Source organism: Calonectris borealis, chromosome 12, assembly GCF_964195595.1.
Source record: "Calonectris borealis chromosome 12, bCalBor7.hap1.2, whole genome shotgun sequence".
Lineage (NCBI taxonomy): Eukaryota > Metazoa > Chordata > Aves > Procellariiformes > Procellariidae > Calonectris > Calonectris borealis.
In genome coordinates, this window is record NC_134323.1 from 21,077,257 (window position 1) to 21,094,504 (window position 17,248).

At 48.5% G+C, this 17,248-nt stretch overlaps 2 protein-coding genes across 6 annotated transcripts in view; one reads left to right on the top strand and one right to left on the bottom strand.

The window, feature by feature from the left end:
- Positions 1–11,169, top strand: part of JPH3 (junctophilin 3) — a 60,037-nt gene extending 48,868 nt beyond the window's left edge. Inside the window, exon 5 of the mRNA XM_075161561.1 lies at positions 8,159–11,169. Within this exon, the coding sequence (XP_075017662.1) occupies positions 8,159–8,239 (81 nt within the window). The 3' untranslated portion in view covers positions 8,240–11,169. The remainder of the gene's footprint in view (positions 1–8,158) is intronic.
- Positions 11,170–16,570: 5,401 nt separating this feature from the next.
- The window catches only part of KLHDC4 (kelch domain containing 4), a 28,889-nt gene continuing 28,211 nt past the window's right edge, over positions 16,571–17,248 (bottom strand). For all 5 annotated transcript variants that reach the window (XM_075161562.1, XM_075161568.1, XM_075161565.1 and 2 more), the window contains one exon: positions 16,571–17,169. In XM_075161562.1, the coding sequence (XP_075017663.1) occupies positions 16,994–17,169 (176 nt within the window). In that variant the 3' untranslated portion in view covers positions 16,571–16,993. The remainder of the gene's footprint in view (positions 17,170–17,248) is intronic.

Below are 17,248 nucleotides of genomic sequence, written 5' to 3' on the forward strand. Positions count from 1 at the left end.
TCCAGATTTTTTCACGCAGAATTAGCCCCGTTTCTCATGCTGGCCTGAAATACCCCTCCCCTTCCGACTCCCAGCAGCTCGCCTCCGGCGTGCAGGCGAGCCGCAGCTCCCGGGAAGGGCTGGCCGTGCGCACGCGTCTGCGTGCACGCGTGTGTGCCCACGCCGTTTCAGCTTGCATGACAGCCCGCTTCCCTGTGATCCACAGCACCGCCATCTGTGAAGCTGCTCACCGAAAAGGGCATTTCTCATCGCCCAGACAGCTGGGCTGCTTCAGAAAGGTGCCTGCCAATGAACGGGAAGGATGCTCTTAGCCGAGGAGGGCTATTTTTGCCCTGCCTGGAGTATCCCTGCGCAGAAGTGAGGTCACCCTCACAGGTTAGCTTGTTTTAAAAATAATCTGCCATAAACCAGCTCTACACACGCCAGCAGTGAGCCCGGTGGGTTGGCTCTGCGTCGGAGTGCCAGCTCCAGGAGCAAGGACACCTCTGTCATGCTCGCAGGAGCGGGGTGGGGATGCAGGTCTTGCAAAAACACAGTCTTAAAATTATCATTTCCCTCCCCACACCTCTTGATTTCTGACTTAGAAATGAGGCTGGAACAGCTCGAGAGGTCCCTTGGTGTCCATCCTCTTGCAATGCGTGCCCAGGTGGGGATGCAGACCTCTGTAGAGGAGTCAGACGTATAGGTTGCTGTATGAGCTATAGGAACTTTGTTGTTTTCAGTCACTTTTCACCAGTCCCTTAAAAAGAGGCTCCCAGAACCCCCCTTCATTGGGGCCGCACATCAGTAATTGAAAATTGCTCTTAAAAAGGTCATTTCTTGAGGCCACTGCTCAATAACATTGATGAAATTCAGCGCTGCTTGGTGTTGGCTGCCAGGGGACTTTGGGGTTTCAGGGTCATCAGGCCGGCGCTACAGTCATACAAACGCTTTAAAATTACATTTGAAGCCACCTGATCTTTCTGTGTCTCTGTGTGCACTGACCCCTGTTCGCACAGAACAAACTCACATCAATTGTCATCGTTCGGGCAGATGAAGACGGAAACCAACGCACCGGGACCGGTGTCGGTGTTGTCGGATTAAGGGACTTATATGAACGTCACCGTCCTTTCTGGCCTTAAAGGCCCACGAGGCGCAAAGCTCAAGCCTGTGCCTGAATGCTTCACAGGTTCCTACAGCCTTTGAGAAGATCTAAAACGGGAAAGGAAAAAAGGAATTGTTGAGATACTGGAAAGGGAAAGAGGTTTTCTAAAATGCCAGCAACCCTTTTATCCATCAGCACAAAACACGTCACGTTTTTAGGGGTGGGGGGGAAAAAACCCCCTCCTTTTCTGCAGGTGCTGAACATCTGCAGCTTTAAAAGGGAAAAGAAGTGTTTTAGGCACAGAGGTCCTCAGCGTGCCTGCGAGAAGGGCCAGCGTTCAGGCACGAACGGAGCCTGATTCATCTGCCTGTCCTCATTTAGCAGGAGCAATCACGGGTATTTAGATGAAGACTTCTAGGGACACGTTGTGGTCTCACTAAAGGCACCCTGGAGACGTGAGGAGGCTCCAGACTTGGCCCTTTAAAACGCCCCTGTCTCATCTCACCGAGAAAGCCCGGCGATAGGGCAGCAGCCAAAAAAAGAACCACCCCAGCCACCCCTGACATTTTCTTCCATTGTCACATGCTGTCGGATAAAATCTCAGTGGTCTCAGCTGTTTGCTAACGGTACTGCTTCTTATTGCAAACAAAGCAGGGGAAACAGTTGCAGCAAATGGAGTTTGCGAGGCATCTGCTGGGTTAGGGATCTCAGAGGGACCCCCGTGTCACCTCCAGGTACCCGCCGGGGAGGCGGGGAGGGATTCCGGCAGCTGCAGCATCTTCCTCGCTCGCTTTCTGCGCGAGGGGAGTATTTTCCATCAAGATATTCTGAGCAGGTTTCGCTGTCGCTGGGGAAAGTGAGGAGGAGGCAACCAATCTGCAGGCAGCGCCGGGCTCTGCCGGAACGCGCCGTGCAGCCGGAGCCGGGGCCGAGGGAGGGCACCGGGGCGCAGGGCTCAGCCCAGGCTTCGGTGGAGCAAGGTGGGGGGGACGGAGCGTGGCAACTTGCCCCAGAAATGGCACCTCCCTGCCGATGCGGGCGACAGATGCTCCCTTTTCCAGCGGCTGTGGGGTTATTCCTGAAGGGATTGACCTCGGGGTGGAGCGTTTTCTTCAGAAAAGTTAGGCACCTTTAGCCCTAAAGGGTGTAAAATGAGGTAAAAATAACAGCTGGCTGTTCCCTATGTCCCTCTGTTCCGTATGTTCCCTATGTCCAGAACGGGCACCCGCTGTTTGAACGGTGAAGCTTCACCTGCATCTCAGACCGGGCTCAATGCACAGGGATGCTCCCGTCTATCTGCCTTTGGACCAGTCTGCTGGGAAAGGGGCCTGGGGACTTCTTTGTGGTTACCCTCCTTGGGACTAAACCCTGTGGCTTATCCCTGTGGTCCTCTCAGTCTTCCCACTTCAGGTTTTTCCATTATTTTCTTCTCCCCCTCAGGAGCCTTCCCCGGGTCTCCTAACACAGGCACGTCTGGGTCTGCCCTATTTCTCTCATCTCAAGCAAACAGGTTCAAACCCCAATCCCAAATGGCTGTGGCACGTACACACATCCATACGAGTATAAGCCATAATTATACGGGAATAAGGAGGAGGATCAGTCCTGCAGACACCCGGTTGCCATCACACCTTTAGAGATGAGGCAGGTCTGAGCATCGCCGCGGGGGCTGCAGCGCGCGCGGGAAGAGCTGTCACATGCGCAAAGCAAACGGTTTGGGGGTTGTTTCTTTTTAAAACAAATAATAATCGGAAACTGTTCTTCCTCTAATCTCTTTCATGTACAGACATCGCAGGCATTACTTGTAACAACACAGTAACGTTCAGAGAGAAACGTGATGCTTGACAGCGTCCTTTTAAAACCCTTTTAATCTCAGGGGCCCTTTGATGTACCTGAAGAGATCACCTTGCTGACTTTGCCTCTGTCATCCTGGATTCAGTTCAGGGTTTTGAGCCCAACTCCACAGCTTCTTCTAGCTTGGAATAAGTTGGGGTCGAATGCCAGCTTTTGACCGCACGAGAACCAAAAACCTTAAAAACAGAGATACAGCTCCAAACCTGCAGCTCCCTCCCAGGCACCCGGGCACCTGTAAAGTGAGGACAGAACCAGACACGACAAAGCAGTTCATTAAGGGACATCATCTCGGCAAAAATCCCTGCGTTCGCTTTAGCCTCTTGCATTTTTTCCTGCAGAAGCAAGTTTTTCCATACCACCCCACACTGGTCCTCTTACACGGGCACATTCAGCATCTCCTGGGCTCCCTTCCTCAAGTCACAGGAGATGCTGTAATACGCTGGAGAAAGCAAAGTGAATCCCTTATGTTTCTTTTGCTAAATGCTCCTTAACTGTTTCACAGCAGCCTGTTCCTGGCAATTATGTGACAATTCAGCACAAATGTCACGGAGCTGCTAAGTTTTCAGCACTTTCTGCAGTGCTGAGGCTGGAAAACAATGCATATATATTTTTTGCTGATCCAAGTCCGTAGTAATTACACTTAATAGATCCCAGAGGGATTCCTAGGTAACCTGCACTATGGTTTCCATGGCAGAGAGACAGAGCTTGTACCCTAAGATAACAGATAATAATGGATTGTTAATGCTTAATTAATTATGCTACAATTGTATTTGTAAACCAGCTGTCCCTTGTATTCCCAGTAAGACTCTTGAGTTGCTACACAACAGTTAAAGGATAAAAACAAACAAGACGGAGGGGCAGAAATGGTGGTGCTCAGCTGCAGCCACCATCAGAGCTGCAGTGTGCCAAAAACCACAGGCTGGAAGAAACCTTCACTCATTGCTTCTACAGCTACGATCCCGGTTATTACCCCTGTGCCATAACAAGGTTTATTCACATTTTAGTGTTTCCGTGGGTTTGGGTCTATGTTCCAGCTTTCTAAACTTTGAAGGAAATCTTAAAAGTCCTTGGAGACTATCCCTGTTTATACAGAAGCCGCCTTGCGCCTAGCTAATACTGGTGTACGTTGCCCATCCTTGGCAGGTGTTTTCCTTCTCACATGAAGGAGCCCAGGGATCTTATTATTAAAAAAAAAAAAACAAAAATAAAAAATCCCGGCCCCAGAGCTGCCTCGTTTTGCTGATGAAATTTGCCATCACCCAGTATGCTGGATGATGCTTAGGCGCACCAGAGCTTGATTTAATTTTTCCTTTCCTGGAGCCGGGCTGGTAACCATTCTGGGTGGAATTCATCTCACGTCACTTGGTCTACAGACAGCCTAGATGGTTAGCGCAGACTAGATGTCTAACATTTAGACAGCTAAAATTGGGCGAGAGGACGCTGCCAACTGGCATCTGCTTCCCAGTAAAGCAGGTTCTGGACTGGCGGGCACTATGCTGGGAGGCAGCACGGCGTTTCGCAGCGGAGCCCCGTCTCCTGAATGACAGGCAGGGTAGTTTAAACAAATCTCTGCAGTTCCTGACGGCCTGCTTTAGCACAACTGTTTCAGGGCTAAAGAGAGTGTTGTAGCTTTTAAAAAAAAGATAAAAAAGAAAAGCTTTGCAGGCTGCTTGCTGTCTGTGACACACAAACCCCAGGCTTGGAAAATCAGCTCGACCTCTGGCATTCTAGCACCCCAGAGCCTGCGACACCGTTGGCCTCGGGGATTTCTTTGGGCTTTTCTAAATCTCAAGAAGGCCAAAGATGAGATAAAGCACCACCGAACTACCAAAGCAACATGCAAAGTTGCAAATCAAGGGCTATTGCTCTTCTTTCCAGATGCGGGCGGTGCACGGTAGAGGGCTAGCATGCGGCGTGAGGAGTTGTAAAAGCTGCTAGTTCTGAAATGCTGGTTGTAGCTGCAGTAAAAGGGAGCTCATTGACCTATTGCCAGGCTGGGCTCAGCAAAACATCTCTTCCAAAGCACAAACCCAGAAGCGATTCATCTTCCCTGGGCACTGAGCAGGAATCGCTTCTTGGGAACAGATGACACATATCCCGGGACATCCTTGCCATCAAAAGGGAGAAGGGCAAGCGTTTCCTCTGAGCAGAGGTTAAGGCACAAAAGACCTTACAAGTTAGAAATAAGCCGGACATAAGCATTTAGAAGTGCAGCAGGATTCGTAATTGGAGCTAAAACAGAAGCTTCAGAGTCACAAAGCTGCTTATGCACCAGCTGCCGCAGGCAGGACCCGGGCCCCTGCTAAGGTACGCCGCGTCTCACCGGGGGGAGCAGCCGCAGCTGCGACTGCTGCGTGGAGAGCCCTTGTTGGAGTTAGCATGGGGAAGAGGGTGTTAAAAAGAGGGACCTGTAAAAAGGAAGCAGAATTTGTAGGTTGTCAGGCAGTCGGATTTGAGCTGCTCAGTCTGCAGAGACCCCTCCCCTCCCAGGTCATCCTATTTCTGGGATGCTTTTGCTGGCAAATGTGGAAGACCCCGCACATACGGTGGCAAAGCAAGCATTTTCTCCTGCCTCTGCATGGAACAGAGGATGCAAGATGCAAATCGGTGCAGACTGAACCAAGGAGCTGAGCAAAACATTCGTGCAGGGGAATCCAGTGGACTCCCCACATTTTTCTAGACGAGGGCACGACTTCAATGTACCGGCGTATAAACGAAGGGCGTGCTCCCTCCCTGGACACCATCCCATCAGCATCCTCTGAACACGAGTACCAAAGGGTTGTGATTTCGCTCAGTCCAACAGGTCCATCCCAAAGTGCCCGTGTTTGTGAGGGTAAAGCTCAAACATCAGGGAATTAAGAGGCAGCCAGTCTTGCTCTATGCTTTTTGTCAGGGAGGAGAAAGCAGCCTTCAGGTTATCCCAGGCTCATGTCAGCTGGCATACAACTTCGCTTCCTTCGTGGTATTGGAACGATCTAGTAGTCTGAGCAGAGCCGGGGCAAAAATGGTCGCTGCCTCTTTGGCAGGGGAAATCAAACGGCGAGTGGACCAAGGCTAATGCAAGTGCGAGCAAGAGCGGTTAAGTCCTCCCCTGGCTGCGAGGTGGAGGGAACCAAATGCATTTTGTGTCTCTGTGGTGCCCTGCCAACAGAAACAATGGCAGTGATAATCACTTGCAATCTGTTATTATATTAACACGAGCTCAAAAATCATAAAACCCAATAATCTTTTGAAATGAAGCTAAACCCCCCAAATGTAAATAACACACCGCATCGCAGTGCTTGGCAGCGGCAAGGCCGGGGGGGGGCGAGGAGTGGCAACAGGGGGGTGGTTTCTGCCTTTGAAAGGCTTTGCGTGGTGCAGGCGGAGAGATTTGCTGGAAGCAGTCAGGCGTGGATACCTGGCTGCCAGGAGAGGCTCTCTGCAATCCCTCCATGCGGTTGGCTTCCTTTGACCCTGTTGCTAAGCTACAAATATGCCTTTCCAGCAAGCTCCAGCATCCTCGCTCCCACCCACTCCCAAATGCGAACTGAATCAGCCTGCTCAGAAGAGGAATGATCTCTGGCCAGCAAGGAGCTTTTTTTCTTTTTTTTTTTTTCCAGCAGCTCTGCAGAGTGGTACAAGGACTTGCTTCGAAAGGTTGCCCACCCCTGCCCCATGCCAACCCAACAGCCACAGGAGCTTTGTTACGAGGACAGGAGCATAAAGAAAAGCATTTATACCATTCCAGGCGATTAAAGCTGGCACAGCTCCGTTGTAGCAAGAATAGACGAGGATACCAGCTACTCCGAGAAATAGCTACCACCTACCTGCACACACGCTTGCTCACCCTGACGCCAGCCACATTAACACTTCAGGACAGCAAATGTTTTATGGCAGGGACGAGGTGGCAGGGTGGATGTTTTTCTGACCGGTGTTCTGCAGAAAGGTGCGTTGGAGGGTTGTCTGCAGTCCTGACGCTGAGCGGTCTCTTCCCATCATTCCTGGGATGTTAATAGGGTCCAGCAGCCACATCCTCATCAGGTCCAACACAAGCTGCCTGGGCTGCCGTTATGCTCGGTGGAAAGTGATGGATGCTTCTGGTGTGTGCTTCAACCCAGCTGACGGTGGGTGGCTGCAGGGGCCGGCGTGATGCGAGTTGCTGCAATGGTTTCCACATAGACCCCAAGAGCTTAATTTGGTCCGTATGAACCTCAGGAAAGGTTATTAGCGTTTTCCCAAAATGTTGCCTTAACATAGGCCACCGAATGCTGGCCTGACTTTTGCCATTACCAGGATACCTGTAAAGCAATCATGTTCATTGGGAAATGTCCTTTGACGACTCCTCCAAACCATCCCCAAACAACTATATCATCCAATACAATCTTTTTTTTTTTTTCTTTTCCCTTTTCATTGACCACCCTGGGTAAGCAACCAATTTTAGTTATTCTTTTAAGGCCAGATTTCCTATATGCACGACATGGGGGAGTCCGTGAGCAACTGCTGTCTTAATCGATGGGTCCGGTGGGTGTGCATCCAGGTGTCTGCTTGGCAGGCGCTGGGTCCAGGGCTCACATCGGGACTTAGGTGCCGTTTGTGCTAATGCATGGCAGTAACAGAGTCTGCCCCAAGACTTGCAGGTACACGTGTCTATTGAGGCAAATGGATGGAAAGCAAGGGTCGAAGTGGCTCAGAAAAGCAGGAGTCCAGCAGCTTTGCTCTCACCCAGGCGTAAGAGGGACAGCGCTACCAGGGATGCTGCGGGCCCCAAGAACGCCTTGGGCTTCGGGTCAGCATGGGGAGGGAGCAAAGGGGCTCCTGGCAGAGTCCAGTTCATTTCTGTTGGTGAAACAGGAGAGGGATTTTGTCTGCCCGTGCAGAATCGGAGGGCTGCCTTAGGAGGACATTGTGCTTAGGGGAAGGAGCTAGGGGTGACCTCTTTGTTGTCACAGGGACGGAAGCAATACATCTGGGTTTCGTCCCTGCTTCTGCTGTTGGCAGAAGGGGGAGATCTTTACCCACACCTTCCTCACTAAGGCAGCAGCCTGCAAAAATTCAGCGAGGGTTACCAGGCGCTTTGGGATCGTTTGCTGGAGGGTGTCAATCGGCCATTTGGGGTCTGCTCGTCTGCTACCCGCCCTGCGGTACCCCGGACCCAGCGCAGCACCCGACCCCTGCTACAAGGCAACCTTAGACAGACTTTCAACGCACCTTCTAACTCCTCTCCTTCTCTTTCTCTTCCAGGGCTCGGCTCCCATCTTGGTAGTCATGGTGATCTTACTAAATATTGGAGTCGCCATTTTGTTTATTAACTTTTTCATCTAATTCAAGACTGTCTTGTTTGCAAAAATAACAGTTACATGTATGAATGGGGGGAAAAAAAAAACCAAACAACAACAAAAAGGGAAAAATCATAACTCGAACTGTCCTATGACAATTTCCAAGTCTTTTCACAGAAGAACAACAAACGATCGAGTCTCACTCACAGTTTGCCTTTTTTCCTGGGTAATGTTTTTTGGATTTTAGCCAAAATTCTTTGCTTGTATAACACTATGCTGTGTGGCATGGCAAAATGCTATCAACACTCTGCCCCCCCAACACTGGAAAGGATGAGAAGGAATCCCAACAAAATAAAACCTCATTTCCCTTCCCCTCACCCCCAAAAAATATATTCATAACAACAGTAATGAACCCCAAAACGGAGACTAGATGAGGGGACCATGGGGAGAGTTCGTCTGAAGTATGTACGGGTCCTGGGATGCTCCAGGCTAAGTTTCCCAGGGAAATTCCACAACAGCTTTAATGATAACGTAAATGGGAGAGAAAAGCAAAATCAGGCTTTTCTTCCTTCTCCCTTCGCAAATGGAGAAACATTGCTGTAAGGAGGAGAGAAGGAGCACAGGGAAGGCATGAACCCCGTCTAGGTGTGGAAGATGGGAGAAGGGCAACGGGCCCCATTTTGTTATTTGTTTTTAAAACACAGCAGCAATTGGTGTTTCGCTAAATTTCTCGGGGCAGGGGGGGAATAGGGAACACAAGGTGTGAGCAGCAGCCCCATCACCCTCCTGCCTTCACTCCTCCTCCCCAGGCTGCTCCCCCCCATGGCAAGGCTGGAAAACCACTCAGTGCTACTTTTAATTCACAGCCAATTTCTCCTGGGTAAAAATGTGTACCCGCATTCCCCCCAAAAACTTGCAGGCACCTTCAGCAACACGAATTGAGTAGCTGCTGGTCATCGTGCCGTGCTCGCCAGCGCGCGAGGAGCAGCGTTACCTGCGCATCCCATCCCAAACACGTGCGTGCACAGAGATGCCAGGGAGCAGGCTGGTGGGGAGGGACTGGGGAGAGAGGGCTCAATTCCGATCTACTTAGGATAACGATAAAACAAAAATAAAGCAAAACAAGATAAAACTGTTTTTCAAAGGCATCTGGGGAGGAGCACTGGAGCATGTCCCAGAGAGGAGGGAGAGGGTGGTGGGTTTGTCTCTTACATCTTGCTGTGGACTGTTTCAGACATCATGCTTGGGCTCTGAGCATGTAGTATTTTGCACTTTGTAATGCAGGATGTATATTCCAGCTTCCAACATGTCCCTGTAAAAAAAAAAAAGAAAAAAAAAGAAAAAAAAAAGAAAAACAAACAAACATCATTGGCAATGGCAGCCTCTAAGGATGTATTCTTTTCTTTTTTTTTTTTTTCTATGTCACTTAATTTGTTTGTTTATACCATCTTTGTAATATGCCTGCCTTGATTTTCTCCCCTCCCCTGTCCCCACTGATAATATGCATACTCATTAAAGATGCCGTATCCCTGTTCTGAGCTGTTATGGTCCCAATCACAAGAGTGTGGTTTTAGCTCAATTGCTTGGAAATGGCTGATATCCCCTTGCTTTTCAAAAACGACTGTACTGTTTCTTCCCCTCCCCACGCCGTCTTTCCCCGCCGTGGAGATCGGCTTTGCCGGTGATCCACCACCACCAGGTACGGTTCAAATGGCTTGTTTGGGATTTGGTACATCCAGGGACCAAATTCCACCCTCAGTTCTACCCACTGCAGCTCCGTTCAACAGGAGAAGGGGTGCGAGTGTGGCAGCAACCCAAGGGTGGGATGAAACCCATATACAGATATATCAGGGTGGGGGGGAAGGAGGGAAAAAATCCTCCTTGACATTTCACATACAGAGTTGTTGGGTACAGCCCTGACTTGTGGACTCAGCTTTGCTTTGCTTCTGTTTTAGCTGTTTCTCTGCTACCTTTTCGGCAGATTTCTTATTACACTGCACTGGATTGCTATATTTTTAACCAGAAATAAACTAAGGATTAGAGCATGTGCCAGTTAAATTCAGTTCTTTTCCTTACATGGTCTTATTCCCTCCTGTCGCAGTTTTTCTTCCTCTTTTTCTTCCTTTCCCTTTTCAGGCAGAGGGCTATGGGTGGACAGGGTAAATGACAACTGAAGGCAGCAAGACCCCAATAACTTTTTTATTTCATTTTCCACAGTAACTGTCCATCATCTTTGTACCTCTTTTTTTTTTGTTTGTTTCTTTTTTGTTTTTCCTTTTGGGTCCTTAGTCATCTTTTTTACTCTTGAATGGTTGCTGCACACTTGAAATGAACCAAATAACGATATATTGTGATTGCAGCCCTAGGAACCCATCCACGTGTTTTGTAATTCTGGTTGCAACTCTTTGTAAAGACTCTTGAGGACTTTTTTTGTGCATTCAAGTGCATGACACAAAGGTCCCGCCAGGAGCAGGTTAAACAGTTACTTGCAAACACAGTACGATATTTAGATATATATAAAACAGAACAAAAATGCCTCTCATTATCAATCGAATAAAAGTACTAGCGATTTCATGACCAGCTTTTTCACACTGGTGACTGACTAGTTCTTCCTGCTCTTGCCCACGTACCAGCAGTTATATACAAACACAAATGCAACTTGGACTTTTCATCTCTTTGTTCCACGGGATAAAACCTCCATCGAGCTGAGGTTTGTTCAGCATGAAAGATAGCCGAAGACTAATATTAATTGGCTCCCAAACCACGTGTTTAAAAATAATGATTCTTTTATTAATCACAGGGAACTGAGCAATTTGTCTTAGTTCTGGGCTTTTCACATTTGCCCAAGGGCAGAAATATTCTTAAGAAGTAGCCCAGAGAGAGAGGTAATTCAGTATATTTCCCTGTCTTATGAGCCCTGGATTCATGCGTATCTACCTAAGGCACATTAAACCGTCTACCATCGTGGCATATAAATCTATGTAAATTGTCCATACCTGCTGGTCGATGTCCACACTGACAAATGCATGCGAACAGCTGAAGGTTTGTATCTTTTTTTTTTAGGCTGCAATGGTATTTTTATGTTCCTACAGTGGAACACGCAGCACCCGAAACACAAGGAGGGGCCGGGGCTCAAGGAACCAGCCCACCTCCTGCCATTGCAGTAAAGCCATTGGGGAAAAGCCGTGTGTCCCTCCCCAGGGACACCCAGGTCCCCCGGCCAGACCCACCTGTGTGAGCGACGGGCTGGTTTGACACATCTTTGGGGATGGCAAGAAGGAAGGAATACAAAAATCCTCCGCCTGCTCGTGCCACGTCAGCTTCTCACCGGCCCATCTGGCGTCTGGTTCACTTGTACCCGAGACCTAGATTCTCCGAGCGTGTTGGGACTCTCCAGGGCCTGATCTTTCAGAGATACTGAGCTGTTGCAGCACTTATTTACCTCGAGTGGAGTTATGAAGTACTGCTGGGGAAAAAAAAATCCAGACTGCCACAGAAGGGGAGGGGTGAGAGGAGAAATGATGTCATATCGATGATGAAGGTCTTAATTGAAACCCAAGGAGTAATTACATGTCCTGACAGGCTTTAGCAAGTTAAGGGAGGATGGAAAATTAGGAATTTTTTAAAACTGTCATAGGGTGAGGTTGGCTCCAGAGATTTGTGCTAAAGCAGAACAGAGCAGAGGCCAGACTGGATCTCCTGCCCATGCTGCACAGCTTTGCTGCACGTGGGTAAATTGTTTGCACAGGAGATGGGCCTTGCAGGCTCTTGACTTGGTGGCAAGTTTTCCTGGTGTAGGGAAATTGGTCAACTCCTTGCACAGCCCCTAAATGAACTGCATCAGTCATGCTGTTGCCTATCGCTGGCCTTCACAGCAAGGCTCCTTGACCACCTCTGCACTGAGCCCAAGGCTTGAACCATTGCTGAGGACAACCCTGAGCACAGCAAGCACTAGATGGCTTGCCTTTGAATAACATCCACCAGGACTATGCTTCCCTCAGAGGCATTTCAAGCTCGTGAGTTCCTTTTATTGGTCTGTTTCAACTATTAACCCACAGGCACTTAGCTTCAGCACTACCACCAACCTGTTTTTCCAGGGTATGCATAATCACTTAATTACCATGCCAAGCCAGGGAGTTTCAACAGGTAGTGAACACCCATGGCTACTAATCAGCGCCCAAAAGTCTGAATATGTAACTCTGATACATCATGAGCCGTGTCCCTTCACTCGAGGCATCTCAGAGGTCATGCTCCATAACGTTAAAGGAAACTTTACTTTCTAGATGTTGAGAGATGCTGAGTATTGCCCAAAAGTTTTTGTTGGATGGATGGCTTCTAAGAAGTGCTGTGGTGGGTTGCACATTCCCCATCTGGAGGTGTCAATGGAAGATAAACCTCAGAGAGACTCACATTCACGCACAGGTGTTATTTGCTCCACTACACTGCTACCTAGTAGACTCACAATCCTTATCATCTGCCTATTTCCTTTTACCCCCAATTTGGGTACACTATTAACAGCACTGACAGTTTAGCAAGGCTCAGGCTCTCTTACAGACTGACTTGTTTTAACGTGATAAGAACACCAACATCCAACCCCTTACCTCCTCCCTAAGAGAGCCGCCCCCACCCCAACAGCAGCTGCATTTTGGTATCAGGTGTTTGGTCTCGATGGAAGGGAGAGCTGCGAGAATTACTCCTGCAAGCAGTAGGAGCGCTGCTCCCCAACCCCTTCAGCAGGGAGCATGTTTCAAAGCTCTTTTCTTGGTCATCCATAACGTTAAGTGACTGTGGGTTAGTGATGAGGGATGCTGCAGCTGTTGGGCCAACAGTTGTTTCCCAGCAGAAGCTAAAGCATTTGATATGCTCCCACTCCCCCATCCCTCAGAGACCTGCATTTGTAAGAACGTGTGTGTCTAGCCTTTTTGTCTTGCTGACAGACACAAAATGCTCAGGGCTGTTTAGTATTGGTTGGACCCATCCACGGTATTGCTGGAGCAAGAAAGCAGAAGTTTTGCTGATACAAAACAGACTGTGAATGAGCCCAGATTCTCTCAAAGACGAATGAGGAACGAGGAGATCAGCCCAGTGTGTGCAGAGCATGACAAGCCTGACAAACAAGCGATTTGCCAGCAGAAGAGTTTAGGACTGGTTTATCTCCGTACGCCACCATAGCAGGGAGGCAGTGCTGCAAAGAGACCAGCAACTCGGCCTGATTGAACTAAGTCTTCACTATTAGCAAAATCCCATGAGCAGAGATGCTAGGAATGGTCTTTCTATCTACAAACAGCATTTATGTCTGGGTCAGCCCCATTACCCTGATTGCTCTCTGATAAACTCCACAGCAAGGTTCATTCGCTTCCATGCTCGTCACACTACAACACACACGCTGATATGGGGGAGAAACAATCCCATGCGTTACAACCTAAGGTTGAGTTAGACATGAAACCACTAACCTTCTGCTGTGGCCTTTTTTGTGCAACCCCTAAAGTAAAATGCACTTCAGCTGGCACTCTCCTTTATTTGCTTTTTCCCTTCCTAGCTGTGCATGTAAACGTAATAGAAAAATCCGATTTCACTGTGTTACTTACAGAGCAATTACAGTATGTGTGTGGCCCAAAAGAAAAGGGATTACTGAACACATTTTCCTCAAGGAGTGAGTAAAAAAAAAAAAGTTACTTTCAGCCTTGTCTTTTAGCTGAAAAAAACCCCAACAGCTTGATTGTTTCCAGATACAATAATAAACTGAGGTCTCTTTCTCTTATGTAAATGTTTATACATTCATCCCTTTACAATGAGATGGGCAAAACGAATGGTCTGATGAATGCCAAAGGAATAATTGAATTTCATCTGGGCGTTCATACATTAAAAAAGGTACATGCTGTTCTTTGTGCGTGTCAGACTTTTACGACAGACACTGCTGGAGTTTCGTCGTTCCTAGTTTTCCACCAAGTTCTAGCCCTGGCCCTTTTCTTGGGTATCATTTTAGGCAAGCCATTTCACCGATGTGTGTCTGCCTGCAAAATTCTTACCTTCCTCTTTACGGTACTTTTGGACCCAATGCAAGAAAACCAGCCAGATATCTGATCCAGCTTCAGGAGACTTCCAGCCAATGCTCAGAGGAGCAAGGTACCATTACAGTTTGGTATCAAAATACCACAGTTTGCATTTCTTAAGGCTATGGCAGAGCCCATCACATTCTGACCTCCTCTGTAGGCACTTAATGTAGAGGTAATAATCAGTCATCCCTGCTGAGGTGAGAAGTTTTACCTTTTCTCAGAGGTTTCATTTGCTCAGCCAAGACGTGACAGCTTCCAAGGCTTCCAGTTACACCAGCAAGAGATGGGCCAGGGTGTCCAGACAGATCTTTGGCTGTCGCCGGCTGCAGGGCTCAAGGGAGTGCTGCATTTGTCCTGTTCATTCTGCTGAGCAGCGGCTGCAGATGCACCAGAATTAATTTCTGTCTCAACTCCAATGGCTGCAAATGCTCCGGTGAGAACGGACACTGTGTGGGTTTCGGTCCCCATGCAGGCTGTTCTAATTACAGTGCTACAGCCTCGTTTTGTCAGAGCTGACAACTAAGCCTCAATTTTCCGGCCAGGACAGTTTGCCATGGCAGCATCCTCTCATCATACAACCTAAGGATGGCCGCCAGAGCCTCCTGAACCAAGCCATATGACCAACCACCGCCTACACTGGCTCATCCAAAACCCCAGCTCTGGGAAGAACTCAACCATGCTGCATGCCCAGGTCAGCCCAACCTCACAGCAGAGCAGTGACAGCCCTGGGAAGCCAACATCTCCCCTGCAACCCACCCCCAAAGCCTCCTCTCCCTCAGCTCTGCGAGGCAGGCGGTGAGGCTGCCCGAACACGCTGCTGTGCCGCTCGCAGGAGCGGGACACTTGGCCCATCCCGACTCACAGGTTCCTTGGAAGCCTGTCTTCCAGTCTACGCCTTCTCCAGTCATACTTAGCTTGGCACAGAACACAACTAGGACTACGTTCCAGAGCCCTTGAGGAAAAGATGAAAGGAAAAACCTCAGATTATCGTTGCACACACTCCAGCTCATCTGATGCATCTAGTTCCCTCATCCAACAGTCTCTCTGCTGGAGAAGGGGGAGGGAGAATCTTCTCCTGCGGCTGCAGCAGCACTGTACAAAACTATCCTTCATCCTTGGCACTGCTGCAACCCGGCTTCAGCTCAGGGAAAAAAATATTTCAGGGCGTATATCTATATTTGAAAAGGCAAAAAATTATAAAGTACATCTGGCAAAAAGTGTGTTTTCCCCTGCCTGGCTGGGCCTTTGGAACAAATGTTGTGATTTTAAACCCACTATTTTTCAAAAATAAACAAATAAATAAAAATAATAATAATAATTAAAGCAAAATCTGCAAATGCAACTCAGTGGCAGATTCCCCAAAACTTTGCACAGAAAGCCATGGACATCACACACACACAAAGGATCAAATGTCAACAACATCAAGGTATTGTAAACTAACCCAAGTGACAGGCAACAGGGCAACTGATGCTGTTAGCCAAGCAAGCACTAGGGATTCTTCCTTAGGTTATCAATAAATGGTTTGTTTTCACCTCTCGCCCGTTATTTTACATGGAAGGTACCTCTCTATCAAACATGGTTTTATCTTGACAATTAAATCACATTGGCAGCCTGCTCTATTTAATCTTTATTACATTCTAATTAGTCTTGCAGAACCTAGCACTGCTCTCCTGAGAGCTGGTTCCCTGGTGATGCCCCTGCCAAAACAATACCCATGGCACCCTGGATTTCTCTGCACAAGGACAGCCAGTGCCTTCTGGTGTCAACTCAAGTCATCCCTTGTTTGCTGCAACAGACACACTTGTATCCCATCTGTTGTCCCTACGGACCACAGCACTGCTCTGCTGGAAAGAAAGCGATGCCTTGAGGAGAGGGGCTGAGTCAGGAAGCAGGGGTAAAAAAAAAAAAAATCCCTTGAGAGTGTCAGCCCACTCCCTCCTGTCCTCAACAAGCCATCCGGTCTCAAGGTAGGACATTTCACTGGTCATAAAGAGTTCACTTGTAGGACAACTGTTTTCTTGGTCAACATGTGAGAAACTGAACCGGCAGATTCCACAAGCAAAGGCAAAACCTGCTACAGCCAACATTAAAAAGGAAGAGACTTCTACTGTTATATGCATCAGCAGTTACGCTGGCTCTCATACAGATAAGGGATGAAAGGATTCTCAGATTTCTCCAGGCAGTGCAGCCACATCTCAGGGCTGCTGGTGCATGTTACAACCACTACCTGCATATTTCACAGTGGGAACCCCAATCCCTCTTCCATAGCAAGACAAAAAGCAGCAGAAAAGCTAGGATGGGATTAATTGAGAAAACCAAGATGATGTAACCAATTAAGTTTATTGTAGAAATCCTTGGAGACATGTTCTGGCCCCAGTCAGGGTAGGGAATTTGGGACCAGTGAACCATTGTGACGTGCAGCTTGTCTTGACAGACTCAGAACAACTTTTGAACAGAAATATGACAGTATTGATTATGCCAGCCTCAGCAGAACAAGTGCTGGGACAGCAACCCTGTTCCTCAAGACCCTCCCCACAACCTCCAGGGGAATAACGCATATCCAAAGCATTAATCAAGTAGGCATATTGAGACTGGTCAGCCCAGAGGCACTCAGAGCAGGCAAAGGCTGGAGTGCCAGGATGCCTTCTGGACACACTGACCGCCTGGCCCATCAGGCTGAGTTCAGTGGGGCTAACTACTGCTCCCAGCATGTTTCTTCACTCACGGAACAGCCTCAGCAACATCTAGACTGAGTCTTCATAGAAAGCCTTTGCCATGGCATGTGCCACTTTCACCACCTTCTTCTCCTTGGCATCCAGGCCCATGTTGCTGCGGGCCAGTTTAATCCAATACTGCTCTGTCCTGGACAGATAGTCTGCGTGCTTCTCATCAGGCTGAACAGATGGGTGTTGCTCGTCTCCTAGTGCACAACGGGAGGAAGACAGAAAGAGAGGTCACAAACAGCAAATGACGGCAATCTGCTCTTCCATGTGTCAACC